This window comes from Engystomops pustulosus, chromosome 6, assembly GCF_040894005.1.
Source record: "Engystomops pustulosus chromosome 6, aEngPut4.maternal, whole genome shotgun sequence".
In the NCBI taxonomy this organism is placed as follows: domain Eukaryota; kingdom Metazoa; phylum Chordata; class Amphibia; order Anura; family Leptodactylidae; genus Engystomops; species Engystomops pustulosus.
Genome location: NC_092416.1, coordinates 58273337 through 58289473, shown reverse-complemented (window position 1 = coordinate 58289473; position 16137 = coordinate 58273337). Strand labels below are relative to the sequence as shown.

At 41.6% G+C, this 16137-nt stretch overlaps 1 protein-coding gene across 4 annotated transcripts in view; it reads left to right on the top strand.

Moving 5' to 3' along the window:
• The window catches only part of NPHP4 (nephrocystin 4), a 175953-nt gene that overhangs the window by 105018 nt on the left and 54798 nt on the right, over positions 1 to 16137 (top strand). For all 4 annotated transcript variants that reach the window (XM_072156210.1, XM_072156209.1, XM_072156212.1 and 1 more), the window contains exons 14-15: positions 6963 to 7108; positions 15348 to 15539. In XM_072156210.1, the coding sequence (XP_072012311.1) occupies positions 6963 to 7108; positions 15348 to 15539 (338 nt within the window). The remainder of the gene's footprint in view (positions 1 to 6962; positions 7109 to 15347; positions 15540 to 16137) is intronic.

The window sequence follows — 16137 nt, the reverse complement described above, 5'->3', positions numbered from 1 at the left end:
TCTCTCAGATATACAGCGTACACCCCCAGATGGGTTCATATATCCTTTGCAAGTTTGGGACATAATATTTTACAATTGAAATTTTTAAAAATAGTGAATAGTCCTATATAAATAAAATTTAATTATACAATAAAATTTTATATAACTGAGTTTTTTGTATTTGGCTGTAGTAATAATTTAAGCTATGTTCACATGACACAGTGAGGCAAACTGCACTACATTTGATAAATTTGGGCCATTGGTGCAGAGTGCACCACATTATTAATTACTGATGCGCGAATCATGCCTCGACTAAGTATACCATTTTTTTTTTATTTCAATCAAGTTGATATATATTTTTTTCAATTGATTATGTGTAATTATATGGTAGTAGCCAACTAGTGGAGACAGCTGAGCGGTGCTGGTCCCGGATCCGCAAGGAGCATATAGTATATGGACAGTGTATATAGTATATTTAGATAAATGTAATATATGGATAGGATGTAGAGATATATACAGTATATAAATAGGATTAGAGATATATACAGTATATGGATAGGGAATATATCTCTATTCCCTATCTATATACTGTATATATATCTACATGTCCTATCCATATACTACATATATACAGCATGTGGATAGTGTATATACGATATATGGGTAGGGTGTAGATATTATTATTGTATATTAGTATTGTATATTGTATATTAGTATTGTATATGGATTTAGGATATGAATATATAGTTATATCCTATGTACATCTACTCTAACTATATATTCATATCCCATATCCACATAATACATATTCTACATACATTCTATATTCATATATACTCTAAATCTAGTGATAGGAGATAAATCATCAATTATCTTCATTACTATAGATGCACACATTTTATTTATTTCTTTATTAGATTAAGGAGCATGTAGGTTATTATGCATGATATGCCTTGTATCCACTTTTCTGAGGTACAAGTGAAGTTTATTTATTGAAAAAAAAGAAAGATACAGGAGATGGATTTTCCCTGGTTACATGATACAATGTTGCAAACTTTGTTTTGTGTAGCAATCAGCATGGAGCAGAGGAGCTAGACGCTGTGCTCTCTGCTGTGTGAGGCAATGGCAGGTCATGTGACCAGCCCAGCTTCAGAATGAGAGAGAGTGTGGAAGAGGCAGAGCTGACCTCACGCTGCTGACACAAACGTCTGACGTCAGCCACTGCCGCCATCTTCCGTCCTGTGTCCTCTCCCAGTGGAGGGAAGGCACAGGACGGATTAAAGGGAAAGTAGGTTTTTTTAAACTGTGAAATATTAGTTCAAAATCCTTTTTCTGCTAAACCAAGCAGAATTGAAAATAACAATCAATTACACATTACATTAGATTTTAATGACCTTTCTAAATACAGATTATCCTTATTCCTGGAATACCCCTTTAAGGCTGTCAGTGCAAATACACAGATTGTCAGAAGACTTACGGAGAGGAGTCCTTTCTTTTGGACCTCACTATAATATTTATATGTCTTTCTAGGTATCAATAGGACCTTAATTTGGATTTACAAGCTGGAAATTACTGCTGCATCTTTCATTTATATTGCCTTGTTGTTTAGCTGCTGTTTTTTCACTGTATAACTTCTCTCCTTTTATATCCATTCCATCTCAATGTCTTTCATTATGGCCACATCAATATGTACCGGCAATGTGTAAGCGCATCCTCCTAGTCAGAACCTTGGCCCACTGTAACTCCCAGTGTGGTGTGCTCATCTGACCCTATAATGGTATAAATTGCCTTCCACTGTACATCATGTTGCCTTTATGCATCTCCTTAAGCAGATGATAAGAATTCCCTTTAATAAACGTCTTCTTAGAAAAAGTAAACTTTAAGCCCAAGATTAATTCTGCTTTGTAAGTGTTGCTCAGCACATCCAGATTTATGTTTTGCTGTTATTTTTTAAGATGTAAAAAGGATTAAAAGCACAGTTGCAAGTTGTAACATATATTTAAGTTAAGTAAATGCAACCATTAGTCACTCAGAACATCCTTGAAAGGATGAGAAATCTTTTTGATATAACACCTAATAAATATGGTTAACGCAGTCATTTACATTACTCGCAGCTGTTAGCAAAAATAAACCCGGCTAATATCCAGCCAAAGTAAATGTTGCTAACAGTCGTCCTTGGGTTAAATATAATAGAATAAGGCGGCCTAATGTAAATTTGCTAATAGTAGATGTCGGCTAGAAGGTATGTGATACTAAAAAGAGAAGTTGAAGTTAAAAAACTAATAAAACTATAAAATAAAAAAAATTGATTAAACTTACTTTGCTCTAAAAGGCATACAATTAAAACCAACTCCTACTTCTCTAAATTTACTCTCAATTTACTGCCACAGAAAATATTTGTCACGGGATCTTATATACATTCCACTTTTTTTGTTCTGAATTGGTCCCATGTGACTAAACTTTGCTATCTACAATTGATCTCTTCTTACCTCGCTACACATAACATTGATGGACAGTATAGAAAACCCAATACATTAACCAATTGTGTTGAAGATGATGATGTTAGACAACTTTTATCTCAAGGCCATGGCCAGCTCAACATATTCCAATGTAACACTAGACTGAGGGGACTTAGTGTATGAAGTGTTAAGGTCAAGTTAGGAGTTTTCCATAACAATATTCAGATTTCCATATTTGGGGGGGGGGGACAATCTCAGGAAATGGACAGGTGAAGCAGCTGGTGATCACCTTTGAAGGACCTCTAGAAGTCTACAAACGTTTTGTGCAGACTTGTGATGGGTCACCTTGAGTTGGCAGGGCATGACCCTTTAAAAGGCACTTAGGAGTGTAAGGGGTGCACTGGACTGTTTACTAGGTAGCACACAAGACAGTGGATTGAGAGTTTATATTACATAAAGGAACCCCTAAGCAGGGTTTCCAGAACACACTGGCTATTAAGCATCTCATTTTTGAAATAATGATTATTTGATACTATTTTCATTTAGCTAAAAGCCTCTATAGCAGATTCCATCGTTGTTTCCATCAAAATACAGGTGCCATGCTGAAAACCCCAATTACCCCATTATGGACAGTGAGGACGTTGATCGACGTCATTGGTGTCTAGCATGCTATTAAATTGTAAAGACTGAATGTTAATTTATATCCTATAATAGTTTAAGAAAATAGTAGTGCTAAAGATAAACTAAGATATATAGGTGACCTTATTCTTAAAAAGGACCTAAAGAGGTCCTGTCACCTCTAAAAACTTACTAAAGTAAGCAGCTCCTAGTGCTAGAACAGATGCCACAGTATTACACTGCTAGCGTTATCGGAAACCTCTGATAACGCTAACAAACACTGCTGCGCTGTACACTAAAAACCGCCGAACCACGTTGTAAGCGGTCGGGCATATTCATAAGGGAGCCGGATTAGGGGTGGTGACTGACTTTGGAGAGGCGCTCTGTGGGCGAAGCAGCTCCTCGGACCCCCCCTGACTGCTTACAGCATGGTACAGCGTTTTCTAGTGTACAGCGCAGCAGTGTTTGTAAGCGTTATTGGAGGTTTCCGATAATGCTAGCAGTGTAACACTGCGGCGTTTGTTCTAACACTGGGAGCTGCTTATTTTAGTACACAGCTCCTAGTGCAGTTTTTAGAGGTGACAGATCCTCTTTAAAAGAAAGAGATTTCAATGAGCTGTGATCATTTCTTACCGCATACAGACTCCACCTCCTTAACTTACCCAGTCTGTGTTGCTCCGCCCCAACTCCTCCCATAAACATTTCATTTTACTGATTTGCATTTGCCAAAAAAACTTGAATAGACCTAATATTTCTGTACAGAAACCAGCAGGATACCTGTGTAATGTGGCAGTGTGTATTGATTGGTTTGGTTGTACAATAGCCTCTAAGCCATAACATATCAAGTTGTGCTCCCACATGTGAGGTAATTTGTAGAATATGTGAGATTGCCAAGAAGGCTGAAAGTCCCTGACACTTTGCTATTTGTATACATTTTAGAGGGATTATGCAGCACAAATAAAAACAGATTAGCTGACTATAATTGTATGTGGTTAGCATCCCATGACGTGCCTATAATGGTGCAACATTTCGTTAATTAGTTAGGTAATTCTAATAGGAATGCTCCCTAGAAAGCAATTAGCTATTTAAAACAAACTAATTTTTAATGCCATGTGCTTTCCAAGATTGGTTTTCCAACATGAATAATTGACTGCAACTTGTTTTCACATGTGCTAAAAGAATGTCTGCTTTGCTCTTTCTTTGACATTGACTGTAAGTAAACATCAGTAATCAAATGGCATCTGCCAAAGTCCATATGTTCCTCCATTTATACTCGAGGAGCGTTCTCTCTTTTAAGCCAAGTGCCACTTATAGTCATGTGACTTGCGGTGGTGGTGGTGGGTTATTGCTTGGGTCATGGCCACTCTTAGAAGTTGTCCTATCATAAGAAGGGATTGGATGATAGGAGAAGAGCACTAGATAACAGGATTTTCTAAACCCTATTAATATTTTTAAAGGTATTATCTACAAGGGTAAAAGTGGCCATACACATAAGATTTGCTTTACAATTTTTCTTTATATACTCTGTTGAGTGATGCTTGTGCCCTCAAATGGATTGTGCTAAAAGAAGGCACTGGAAACCTCTGGCAATGGCTTATCTACATATAAAATAAAGGATCCTTATAGGGTCTACTGCTGGCCTCTGTTCACCAGGGATGATGAGTCAGCAATGTGTTCACTGTAACCATTTACCGGCCACAGCACTGGAATACAACTTTAAAGGGAACCTGCCATTTAAATTAACCCGCCCAAAATAAACACTTCTTAAAAAATGTTGTTTAAAAAACATTGTCCTTATTCCTAAATGTTCCTTTCCATTTCTGCAATGTTAAAAAATCAGTTTGTAAACTTATATGCAACTTGTCTGAGGTGAGTCCATTGACATTATTGGAGTCCTTCATATTAAATTTTACTTGCATTGCCCTGCCTACTTGTTCCCGATGTTCCTCAGAAACTTCTTACTAGGACACAGCTACCATCACTAAACTGATGGTAGATGTCCTTTAAGGTCCCTTTACCCAGTAACATTTGCTTTACCAAGTAACATTAATATTTACCTCATGATTGTATCTGATCAAAGGAAATCAAAGCATGCATCCATGGAGGCATGTGGACGAGTAGAAGTGCATGGAGGTATGCTGTAATTTCATGTGATCAGATACATACATGGGGTGACATCACATTGGTCACATGACATTAACTGCTGAATGATGAGTAGGCATATGGCATGGGGAGGAGTAGGAAACACCCTCTCTGATTCCAGGTAGGATAACATAAAGTTGATTTTATGGGGATGTGAGGGAAACAATTTTTAGCTAAAAGGGTGACGTAGAGTTACTAGTTGTATTTGTGAAAAATGTGGTGACAGGTTCCCTTTAAGAACGCTGGCATCATGCATGTGTATAGAAATGACAGTACTGTGTTCTGAAATCTTTATCTGGCAGCTAGCTAATGCTGTCATTTATCCCAGCTTTGATGGAAGGGGGACGGTCGAGGAAAAATGAAAGAATTTGATGAAATACCGGAAATGAGCTTTTAATGGAAAATATGTGTTTTAGAGGACTAGAGGGAGCTATCTACCAATTTCCAGGACAATTGTAGCAACATCAGTTTAGACCTAATACATCTGGCAAGTGAAGCAAATCTTTTTAAAACTGTGATGCCGCTTCTATGAATCATATTCTTGATGATTTGCTTATCTCTAGTTTCCTTTGACATTGCACATGCAAATGATATGCACCCAGGTAGTTGGATGTGTCAGAAGCCACACACCGCATCACTAGCCCAGATGCATATTTTAAGACCATTTGCATAATGTTTATCTGGCATCGTGAACCTCTGTTTCCTTATCTTCATTTTTATTGTTTCCTGATGCATAAAAGCCATTTGTTATTTCCAATAACCTGACACACTTCTTGTAAGTTAAGACCTGAAACACTTCTATAGATGGGAGTCCGACATTCACCTGTACAGTACCGTGCAATGGACTACATGCATACACATGGCAGTAATACACATCCCATGTCACTATAGGTTCTGACATCTTGTGTGGCGGACAAGACTGGGTAGGCCTGGATGACCTCAGGCTCCTTGTACACAATGATCATGCAATGTTCCCCTTGGAACAGTAGCAGATTATAATGCGGGCAGTTTGTGAAGCCGCCCAAGGCTTGAAGCGGGCCTATGGCCACGCAATCCCTACACCAAGTTTGAATCTGCCCTGTAATAGAGGGAATTCCAGCCCTGAAATCCTTGTAAATGAGTCTCGGTTTTCTACAAGATTTTCCAAAGGTCCTTGTCGCCAGGTAACCTGTCACCAGGGACCTCATTTTCAATAAAGGCAGGTTGCAAAAGCTTATTACAGTTGCATTGCAAATATGCCTTCTCGAAGCATTTGCATTACACTATAATTGTGTGTTATAACTCACCTTGCACCCTGACAGAATCCTCTGTGTAGTCACAGGGGTTGGGCTTTGGATGCATTTCAAAAAACAACATGTGACTTGTCTGTGCTGCAGACTCCTCTGCTTTCAGGTCCCCACCTTTGTGCTCCTGTACAGCTCCTCTCTCCTGTTCCTACACAGAGGTCACAGTCTGATGAGCTGACATTAGTGGGAGAGGGAGAAGCTGTACAGGAGCACAAAGGTGGGGGCCAAGTGCTGAGAAGTCTGTAGCACAGACAAGTCATATTTTTTTTTAAATGTATCCAAACCAAAGCTCAACCCCTAGTACTCCACAGAGGATTCATCACGGTCTTAGTCTGCCCCTACATCATACAATAACTTGCTCTCACAGAAGAGAAAGCTGTAAGCCTGAAGCATAGAGACTGCACATGGTTATTGTACATAGGAAGTGACCTTTGTCTGGAGACATGCTTTATTCATTACCAATGTTTCACATCTACAGGAAATCCCTTATGCCAGTGGAATAACTCACCTTGAAGCAGATCTGAGTAAAATGAACCAAGAGCAGTCCAATGCTGAACCTCTCCAAGAGCTTGTATTCTCTCCGGTCCATGCCCCTATTGTTGCAATGGGAACTCAGACAGGAAGGTAAGAATAGAGCCCCCTACAGGTAATGATTTCTACTGCCACCTTGTTCATCCTGAATTATGATAAATGTCTATAAAACCTGTTATAGGCTGTAATACTGTCCTGCCCCTACACATCCTCTACACATGCACACTTGGCCAGGTAGAGCTGTGTTATGAATTGACAATGTCATTGCCAGACACTATTGGTGGTAGCTTATTTTTCTCCAGTGCATATGGATTGGGCCTCATCTAGTGTGAAAAAATTGTGCTAAAATATAACTTTTAATTGGATCACATAAAACCGCACTAAAGTGTCATGTGCCTAAAGTGCAATGTCAGGAATAGAGTGTAATATTCCTAACCACAACGTATCCTCAAAGGACTAATAGATAGCATATCCGCCCTAATAGGAATCAGAAAAAGAGCGTGGGTCTTACCGTGATTCAGGCGTACGTATGCTTACCGGGCAGGAGGTCAGGGGTGGCACGATGAGACACTGTCCCTATGTAGCCCCAAATTACTCCCGCCCTAACAAGGGCAGTCCACAGCTGACCCTGTAACGAGTATGCATGCCCCCTGTTTATTGTCAATATTCCCTGACGCGTTTCGTCAAAAAGATGACTCCTCAGAGGGATTGATGATGAAGAATTGGTGATATTAGGCCCACCTTAGGTTTTTCAGGCACTACTAGGGCCAAATAATCAATGGCATGCAGCTTATGTCTGGGCTTACTGTAAGCTATAGCCCAGTTGGCACGTTACACTGCTCGTCCCCGCCCCTAGTGGTGGGTTCCGGGGACCTGGAGTATGCAGTGAGTGGCTAGTCGCGCCAGAAAGAGGATAAGTCCACCTTTTAAACCTAAAAACACGCCCTCGGTACTCACCATAGGGTGCGCCTAAGCGCGTCTCCGCTTCCTATTGGTCGCAGCAGGGCCACGCATAGTTTTGGACGGCGGACCGCAACGACGACCACAGCGCTGTGAATCGGTGGACTTGAAAGAGAACAGCGCCAGTCGCGGGACGCAATGTGCGCATGCGTCGGAAATGCCGAGGGAGTGTGTGTTATAAACGTCGCTAAGCGACGTACAGCGCCCACCCCTTATGGGCGTGATTAACACTTGTGAGATTGCCAGTGACAGTACGGCAGGTGATTGACAAACAACAGCTGGATCTAAGTTGATGGAGTGTAATAAATATACTCTATTGCCCAAAGGGGCTCTCATATGTGTTATGCATATTGGTCTCAGTCATATTTTGTTAAATGCTGCTGGGACCGATGGTTAAGGAGACGCTGTGACAGTGTGTCTGTTGCGTCCCCAGGTATGCATGAGCGACAGTAAACCAATGCATAAGGTTTATATAAGGAATAAAGACGTGCACCATAAAAGATAGAGTGCACATCGAATAGACAGATGACCTATTGAACAATGTGAGTTAGGATCAGTATGAGTTAAGATCAGTGGTTTCATAGAAAAGGGGCAAAGGAGAGTTGGTCATTTAATCCCTTGGGAGAGATGGTGTCTAGGGTATAAATCCATCTTGCCTCCCTTTGGAGGATAAGTTTGTCCCAATTGCCACCTCTTGCTGGGTAAGGGACAATGTCAATGCCCATGAAGCGTAGGACCGTTGCATCACCACCGTGGTACGTCCAAACGTGATTTGGCAAAGGTTTTTCTCTACGATGTGTGATGTCACCAAGGTGTTCGCCCACTCTCCTCCGCAGTTCTCTGTAGGTTTTACCTATATATTCCAGACCGCATCTGCAAGTGACCTTGTATATGACACCGGTACTCTTACAGTTTATGAAGTGTCTCATATCATAAATTTTGCCCGTAACATTACTGACAAAAGACTTGCCAGTTTGAATGTACGGGCATGCGATACACCCTCCACATTTATAGCTTCCAAGGATGCGCCTGTCAAGCCATGTGCCCTTCAATTTTGGGGCCACGAAATGGCTGTTGACTAGGCGATCCTTGATCGATCTTGTTTTGCGGAAGGTGATGAGCGGTCTGGGACCCACGATGTCCTTAATGTCCTGATCCAATAACAGAATGGACCAATGTTTCTCCAGGATATGTCTCGCATCCTCCGAACCATTATCAGTGGTGGCTATAATCCTAAGTGCACATTCTGCCTCCTTATTAATTTGACGTACATTGTTAAGGAGATCGGTACGGCTCTTTTTAAGACAGCTCTGATATGCTTCCCTTAGTACTTTATCAGGGTATCCTCTTTCCAAGAATCTATTCCTCAGATCTTTGGCTTGTGACCGAAAGACCGTCGGAGAACTGCAATTCCTGCGAATGCGATAGTACTGACCTTTGGGGATCCCTTTCCGAAGCGAGTAAGGGTGGTGGCTATCCCATCTGAGTAGCGAATTTGTCGCTGTCGGTTTTTGGTAAACCGATGAGTGTAATGTACCATCCTCGGATCTTGTGATTAAGATATCAAGAAATGGGAGGTTCGTGGTATGGATTTCTGAATTGAAACGTAATCCAATGTGGTTGGAGTTCAATGTCTTCACGAACTTACCAAAATCACATGGGTCGCCCTTCCAAAGAATGAAAATATCGTCTATGTAACGAAAAAACATTTCCACGTGTTCAATTGTCCCTACATCGGACTTTGATGCCTTTACATGGACCAAGGACATAAGCTTATTTGCACGCAAACTTAGCTGGCAAAAGTTCTTTAAGAAAAGAGCCGAAAAATCGAGTAAAGAATTAGGGATACCACCTGACATGCTTGACGATGTGAGACTTCTAGCTAGTCTAGAGGACTCAAACCCCAAACCAATGGGACAAGGGCCCTTCACCACCCTAAAAAATCGCAGCACTAGAATGCCCCCACAAGGAGACGTCTCTTGCATAGACGTTTTTGTTGACAAAGTCTGTACAGACCTCAGAAAGATCAAACCCCTCAATGTTACACACAATTGTACAAAAGAAGAAATTAATGCGTTGTGTAGTTTGGAAAAAGACTCCACTATTACGATCAAAGCATCAGATAAAGGTGGGAACATCGTAATAATGGACACACCTTAATATGTTCAAATGTGTAAGGGATACGGCGGACCTTCTAAGACACATAGAGGGACTAACTACTGAGCCCAATACCCATCTGGGCAGTATTGATGTGGAGGCCCTCTACTCCTCCATCCCCCATGAAAAGGGGCTGGAGGCAGTGGAGTACTTTCTCTCATCAAGGGGCATACAATATCAGGCACATAATAAACTTATTCAGGACCTCACCAGAAATGTGTTCCTCTTTGACGGCCAGATATACCACCAGCTCAGGGGCACTGCGATGGGGAGTCCCTGTGCCCCATCGTACGCAAATTTGCTCCTGGGCTGGTGGGAGGCTACCTGTATCTTCGGTGACAACCCACCCCAGGGAATTGAACACGTGGAAATGTTTTTTCGTTACATAGACGATATTTTCATTCTTTGGAAGGGCGACCCATGTGATTTTGGTAAGTTCGTGAAGACATTGAACTCCAACCACATTGGATTACGTTTCACTTCAGAAATCCAAACCACGAACCTCCCATTTCTTGATATCTTAATCACAAGATCCGAGGATGGTACATTACACTCATCGGTTTACCAAAAACCGACAGCGACAAATTCGCTACTCAGATGGGATAGCCACCACCCTTACTCGCTTCGGAAAGGGATCCCCAAAGGTCAGTACTATCGCATTCGCAGGAATTGCAGTTCTCCGACGGTCTTTCGGTCACAAGCCAAAGATCTGAGGAATAGATTCTTGGAAAGAGGATACCCTGATAAAGTACTAAGGGAAGCATATCAGAGCTGTCTTAAAAAGAGCCGTACCGATCTCCTTAACAATGTACGTCAAATTAATAAGGAGGCAGAATGTGCACTTAGGATTATAGCCACCTTTGATAATGATTCGGAGGAGGCGAGACATATCCTGGAGAAACATTGGTCCATTCTGTTATTGGATCAGGACATTAAGGACATCGTGGGTCCCAGACCGCTCATCACCTTCCGCAAAACAAGATCGATCAAGGATCGCCTAGTCAACAGCCATTTCGTGGCCCCAAAATTGAAGGGCACATGGCTTGACAGGCGCATCCTTGGAAGCTATAAATGTGGAGGGTGTATCGCATGCCCGTACATTCAAACTGGCAAGTCTTTTGTCAGTAATGTTACGGGCAAAATTTATGATATGAGACACTTCATAAACTGTAAGAGTACCGGTGTCATATACAAGGTCACTTGCAGATGCGGTCTGGAATATATAGGTAAAACCTACAGAGAACTGCGGAGGAGAGGGGGCGAACACCTTGGTGACATCACACATCGTAGAGAAAAACCTTTGCCAAATCACGTTTGGACGTACCACGGTGGTGATGCAACGGTCCTACGCTTCATGGGCATTGACATTGTCCCTTACCCAGCAAGAGGTGGCAATTGGGACAAACTTATCCTCCAAAGGGAGGCAAGATGGATTTATACCCTAGACACCATCTCTCCCAAGGGATTAAATGACCAACTCTCCTTTGCCCCTTTTCTATGAAACCACTGATCTTAACTCATACTGATCCTAACTCACATTGTTCAATAGGTCATCTGTCTATTCGATGTGCACTCTATCTTTTATGGTGCACGTCTTTATTCCTTATATAAACCTTATGCATTGGTTTACTGTCGCTCATGCATACCTGGGGACGCAACAGACACACTGTCACAGCGTCTCCTTAACCATCGGTCCCAGCAGCATTTAACAAAATATGACTGAGACCAATATGCATAACACATATGAGAGCCCCTTTGGGCAATAGAGTATATTTATTACACTCCATCAACTTAGATCCAGCTGTTGTTTGTCAATCACCTGCCGTACTGTCACTGGCAATCTCACAAGTGTTAATCACGCCCATAAGGGGTGGGCGCTGTACGTCGCTTAGCGACGTTTATAACACACACTCCCTCGGCATTTCCGACGCACGCGCACATTGCGTCCCGCGACTGGCGCTGTTCTCTTTCAAGTCCACCGATTCACAGCGCTGTGGTCGTCGTTGCGGTCCGCCGTCCAAAACTAGGCGCGGCCCTGCTGCGACCAATAGGAAGCGGAGACGCGCTTAGGCGCACCCTATGGTGAGTACCGAGGGCGTGTTTTTAGGTTTAAAAGGTGGACTTATCCTCTTTCTGGCGCGACTAGCCACTCACTGCATACTCCAGGTCCCCGGAACCCACCACTAGGGGCGGGGACGAGCAGTGTAACGTGCCAACTGGGCTATAGCTTACAGTAAGCCCAGACATAAGCTGCATGCCATTGATTATTTGGCCCTAGTAGTGCCTGAAAAACCTAAGGTGGGCCTAATATCACCAATTCTTCATCATCAATCCCTCTGAGGAGTCATCTTTTTGACGAAACGCGTCAGGGAATATTGACAATAAACAGGGGGCATGCATACTCGTTACAGGGTCAGCTGTGGACTGCCCTTGTTAGGGCGGGAGTAATTTGGGGCTACATAGGGACAGTGTCTCATCGTGCCACCCCTGACCTCCTGCCCGGTAAGCATACGTACGCCTGAATCACGGTAAGACCCACGCTCTTTTTCTGATTCCTATTAGGGCGGATATGCTATCTATTAGTCCTTTGAGGATACGTTGTGGTTAGGAATATTACACTCTATTCCTGACATTGCACTTTAGGCACATGACACTTTAGTGCGGTTTTATGTGATCCAATTAAAAGTTATATTTTAGCACAATTTTTTCACCTTACCCCTATTTTGCTTTTTCGTGTTCTAGACATTAATACTAAGGGTGAACTACTTTGGTTCCTATCCATCTGGCTCGATTCATATATCTCATCTAGTGTGAATCACAATCTTTGCTCTCCTCAAGAAAAACTGAGGGGGAGATTTATCATCAGACAGAATTTTGAGCAGTTGTCTATGTGTTAGACTGGCAGGTTTCCAACAGTTGGATTTATAGTCGGGTGTATGTGCAGTGTTACATGCCTTCCTATGTGAGTATCAGCTGTGTGTGCTCTATGCCAAGAGACTGCACCAGTCACACGTATGTTTAACATCTGCCCAATTTCTGCCTTTTTGTGATGTTTTTGCACAGGAAATTCTCAGATACCTCAAAACATAAAATTGAGCAAAAATGTAAACTTTGAGCAGAAACTTTAAAATTGAGCGATTTTTCTGCTGTGATCTTGGTTTTCTCCATTGCGCTGCATCTATCTTCCCGTCTGTTGTTTTTTTCTTGTGTTTGTCTGATTTATTTTTAGTGTTTTTTTAAACTTATGCTTTTGCTGGCACTAAAATCCCCTGCAACACACAGCATTATCCAAACAAAAACAACGTGCAAATAGATTTGCTGGCCCTGGACAGCTGGCCCGTGCTCTGTAAGCCTGCTTAGAGTAGGTGTATTTTAGCGCCAGCATAAGCGCAAGTTTTACAAACCCGCTGACGATGCAGTGCAATGCAAAAGGAGAAAACCAAGCTTGCCGCAGAAAAACAGCGCCAAAGAAAACCCTGCAAAAATATGAACAAGTAATGTGCAGTAAAGTAAAAATGTGCAAGAAAAAAAAATGCTAAATAATCCCCCACACCAACCCCCCCAAAATAAATTAAGTTCATATATTGCTCTGTGTTGTATTTTTTTCCGCCATTGCGTGACTTTAGAGTTGCATTTTTTCTTGCAAATAAAGAACAACGCAAAAACGTTGTTTGCGCAAAAAATTGAATCAATTATATGCAAAGAACCTACATATGACAAATGATTAATCTCCCCCTGAGTGTGCATGTGATTGTGGGTGCAGTTAGGCACTTTAGAGATGGCGGCAGGTAAAGCTTTTATCCCACACCTTATGTGACTCATGTTTTTGACTGTCAGTTCTCAGAATGTCTTCTCCATGGAATCTCTGAGTCTTCTGAAGCTTTCTGTTATTTGTAGAGGAATTATGATGAAGTATCCAGAACAGCCTTGCAGTTGCTTCTGTGTACTTGGTGGGGGGAGAGGGATAAGCTAAGGACTGTACCTAAAGCAGAAATAGCATTTGCCATGTGTTCCTATGGTACAAAATGCCAAGGATAATGACTCATGCAGTCTGTTCAGTCTGAATTTGTGTTGTGTGTGTGCTTTATATTAGCTCAGCTTCACAATGTTGCGCATTGCAATATACACAGATTTATTAGGAAATACCTTAACTCTTTACTTTATTTTTTTTATCTTTTAACCTAAAGAGACAGGTTCATCTATTGACTTGGCATGAACACAATGAACACAACCTTATGTCAGATAATGGACTTACGAATTACATTAATTGCATCTTCATATACAGATTCAGATACATCTATTACCTGTCTGCTACATCTGTACATTGCCTCCTCTACAGACAAACTGTGACTGTGTAGTAATAAAGATAGACCATCACAGATGCACAATAAATCAATATTAGTACAGAATCTTAGTCTTGAAGGGGCTTACCCAACATGACCCCACCCCGTGATTATCTGTCTACACTGCTGTATACACAGAGCCATTGGTCCTTATCTATTTATCAAGCACTACCTACCTATCTGTCTGTCTATATACCTATCTATGTAGGTAAAACTGTGAAAAGTGTCCATGGATTTCCTTATTGTTCTCCAGCCATACATCATCTGCCATAGATAACATTTAAGGGAGCGGAATGATGTAATAAATTACGTGTTTATCTCGCTTGGACATTTACACACGGTTAAAGCTTATGTTGGATCATTGCCACAGGCCTGATCAGAATATGTCTGGTTTATGGTAATGATGCTGATGTGATGTTTGGGTTGTGTAATATTTCATATTTCATTTGGGTGTCAAAATCTTTCTTTAAACTGCAGTCCTATGCAAAATCACAGATGAAAGTTCATCATCCAATGACCTCTCTGTAGACATGCACTCTGGCCCAGCCATATTCACAGGAGGCTTCTGACTCTACCTCATTGACAGATGTCCGAGGAGAAAAGCTTAAAGGAATTGGGTTTTAACATGCCCATTCCTTGTGTTCTTGGTTGGACAAGCTGCCCCTTGGTATGGTGGATACAGTGTTATCAGTAATTTAGACCCCAGGTAAATGCAGATGCATAACCTCCACTATTTACTCTGACTACTTGCAACCAAGACAATAGTAGTTGAGGCGGACATAGGATAAGGTTTTGCAGAGATTTCACTAATAAGACATCATATAAATGTCTAAATTCTTGTCAGATAACTGGTGGCCTTTGCTTTCTTCCAGCACCACATCCATCCTGTCTCGAGCTGCATTGGCACGTCTGCACTCTGCTGGATTCCCTGAAATTTTAGACTGTAATAATGAGGTAGCAGAAGTGGTTGATCCATCAAGTCCAGTCAACTTTAATCCCCAGAGGGAAGAAGCAGATTATCTGCAGTGTAATGAAATTGTCCTGCAGTTTCTTGCCTTCAGCAGGTGAGGGGCGACGTCCATGTGTGTTTATCTGATCAGTGTTGCTGTTGTTGAGTCTGATGAGCCTGTCATAAATATTGGAGCTGGTGAGTACGTAGCGATCTGGATATTAATCAGTCGGCATGGACTGGAAAAGTTAATTGAGTGGCGTTCCTTGGTGTCAGGGTTAGTTATCACCTGCAGGATGTATCTAGACATTAGAAAACAAGACATGAAGTATCAAATAGTCATCACTATACATTTATGTTATTTCATAGAATCAGATTATTGTTACACCTATAATATGCTGGACATATGACTGAGATTTGTTCTCCTGTTTTTAAGTTACTTGCTGGATCTCTGCCGGGACGTATCTAGGGTATATGGGATTTGCTTCATCCAATGATTGGCCTGCTCAGACCACAGGATGTCATTTCTTAGGTTTTTCCCTGGTCTGAAGAAGCTGCTCATGGGATGAAGCAGATCATGTGACACCTGGAACATCCAGTCGGGCAACCCAGGAGCCAGAAGTGGGTAAATAGTGGTTTTTGTTAATTTTTTTCCCTTTTCACCCACACTTCTGTAGTTTCCCATATTCTTGGACAAACCATTTAAAGAAAAC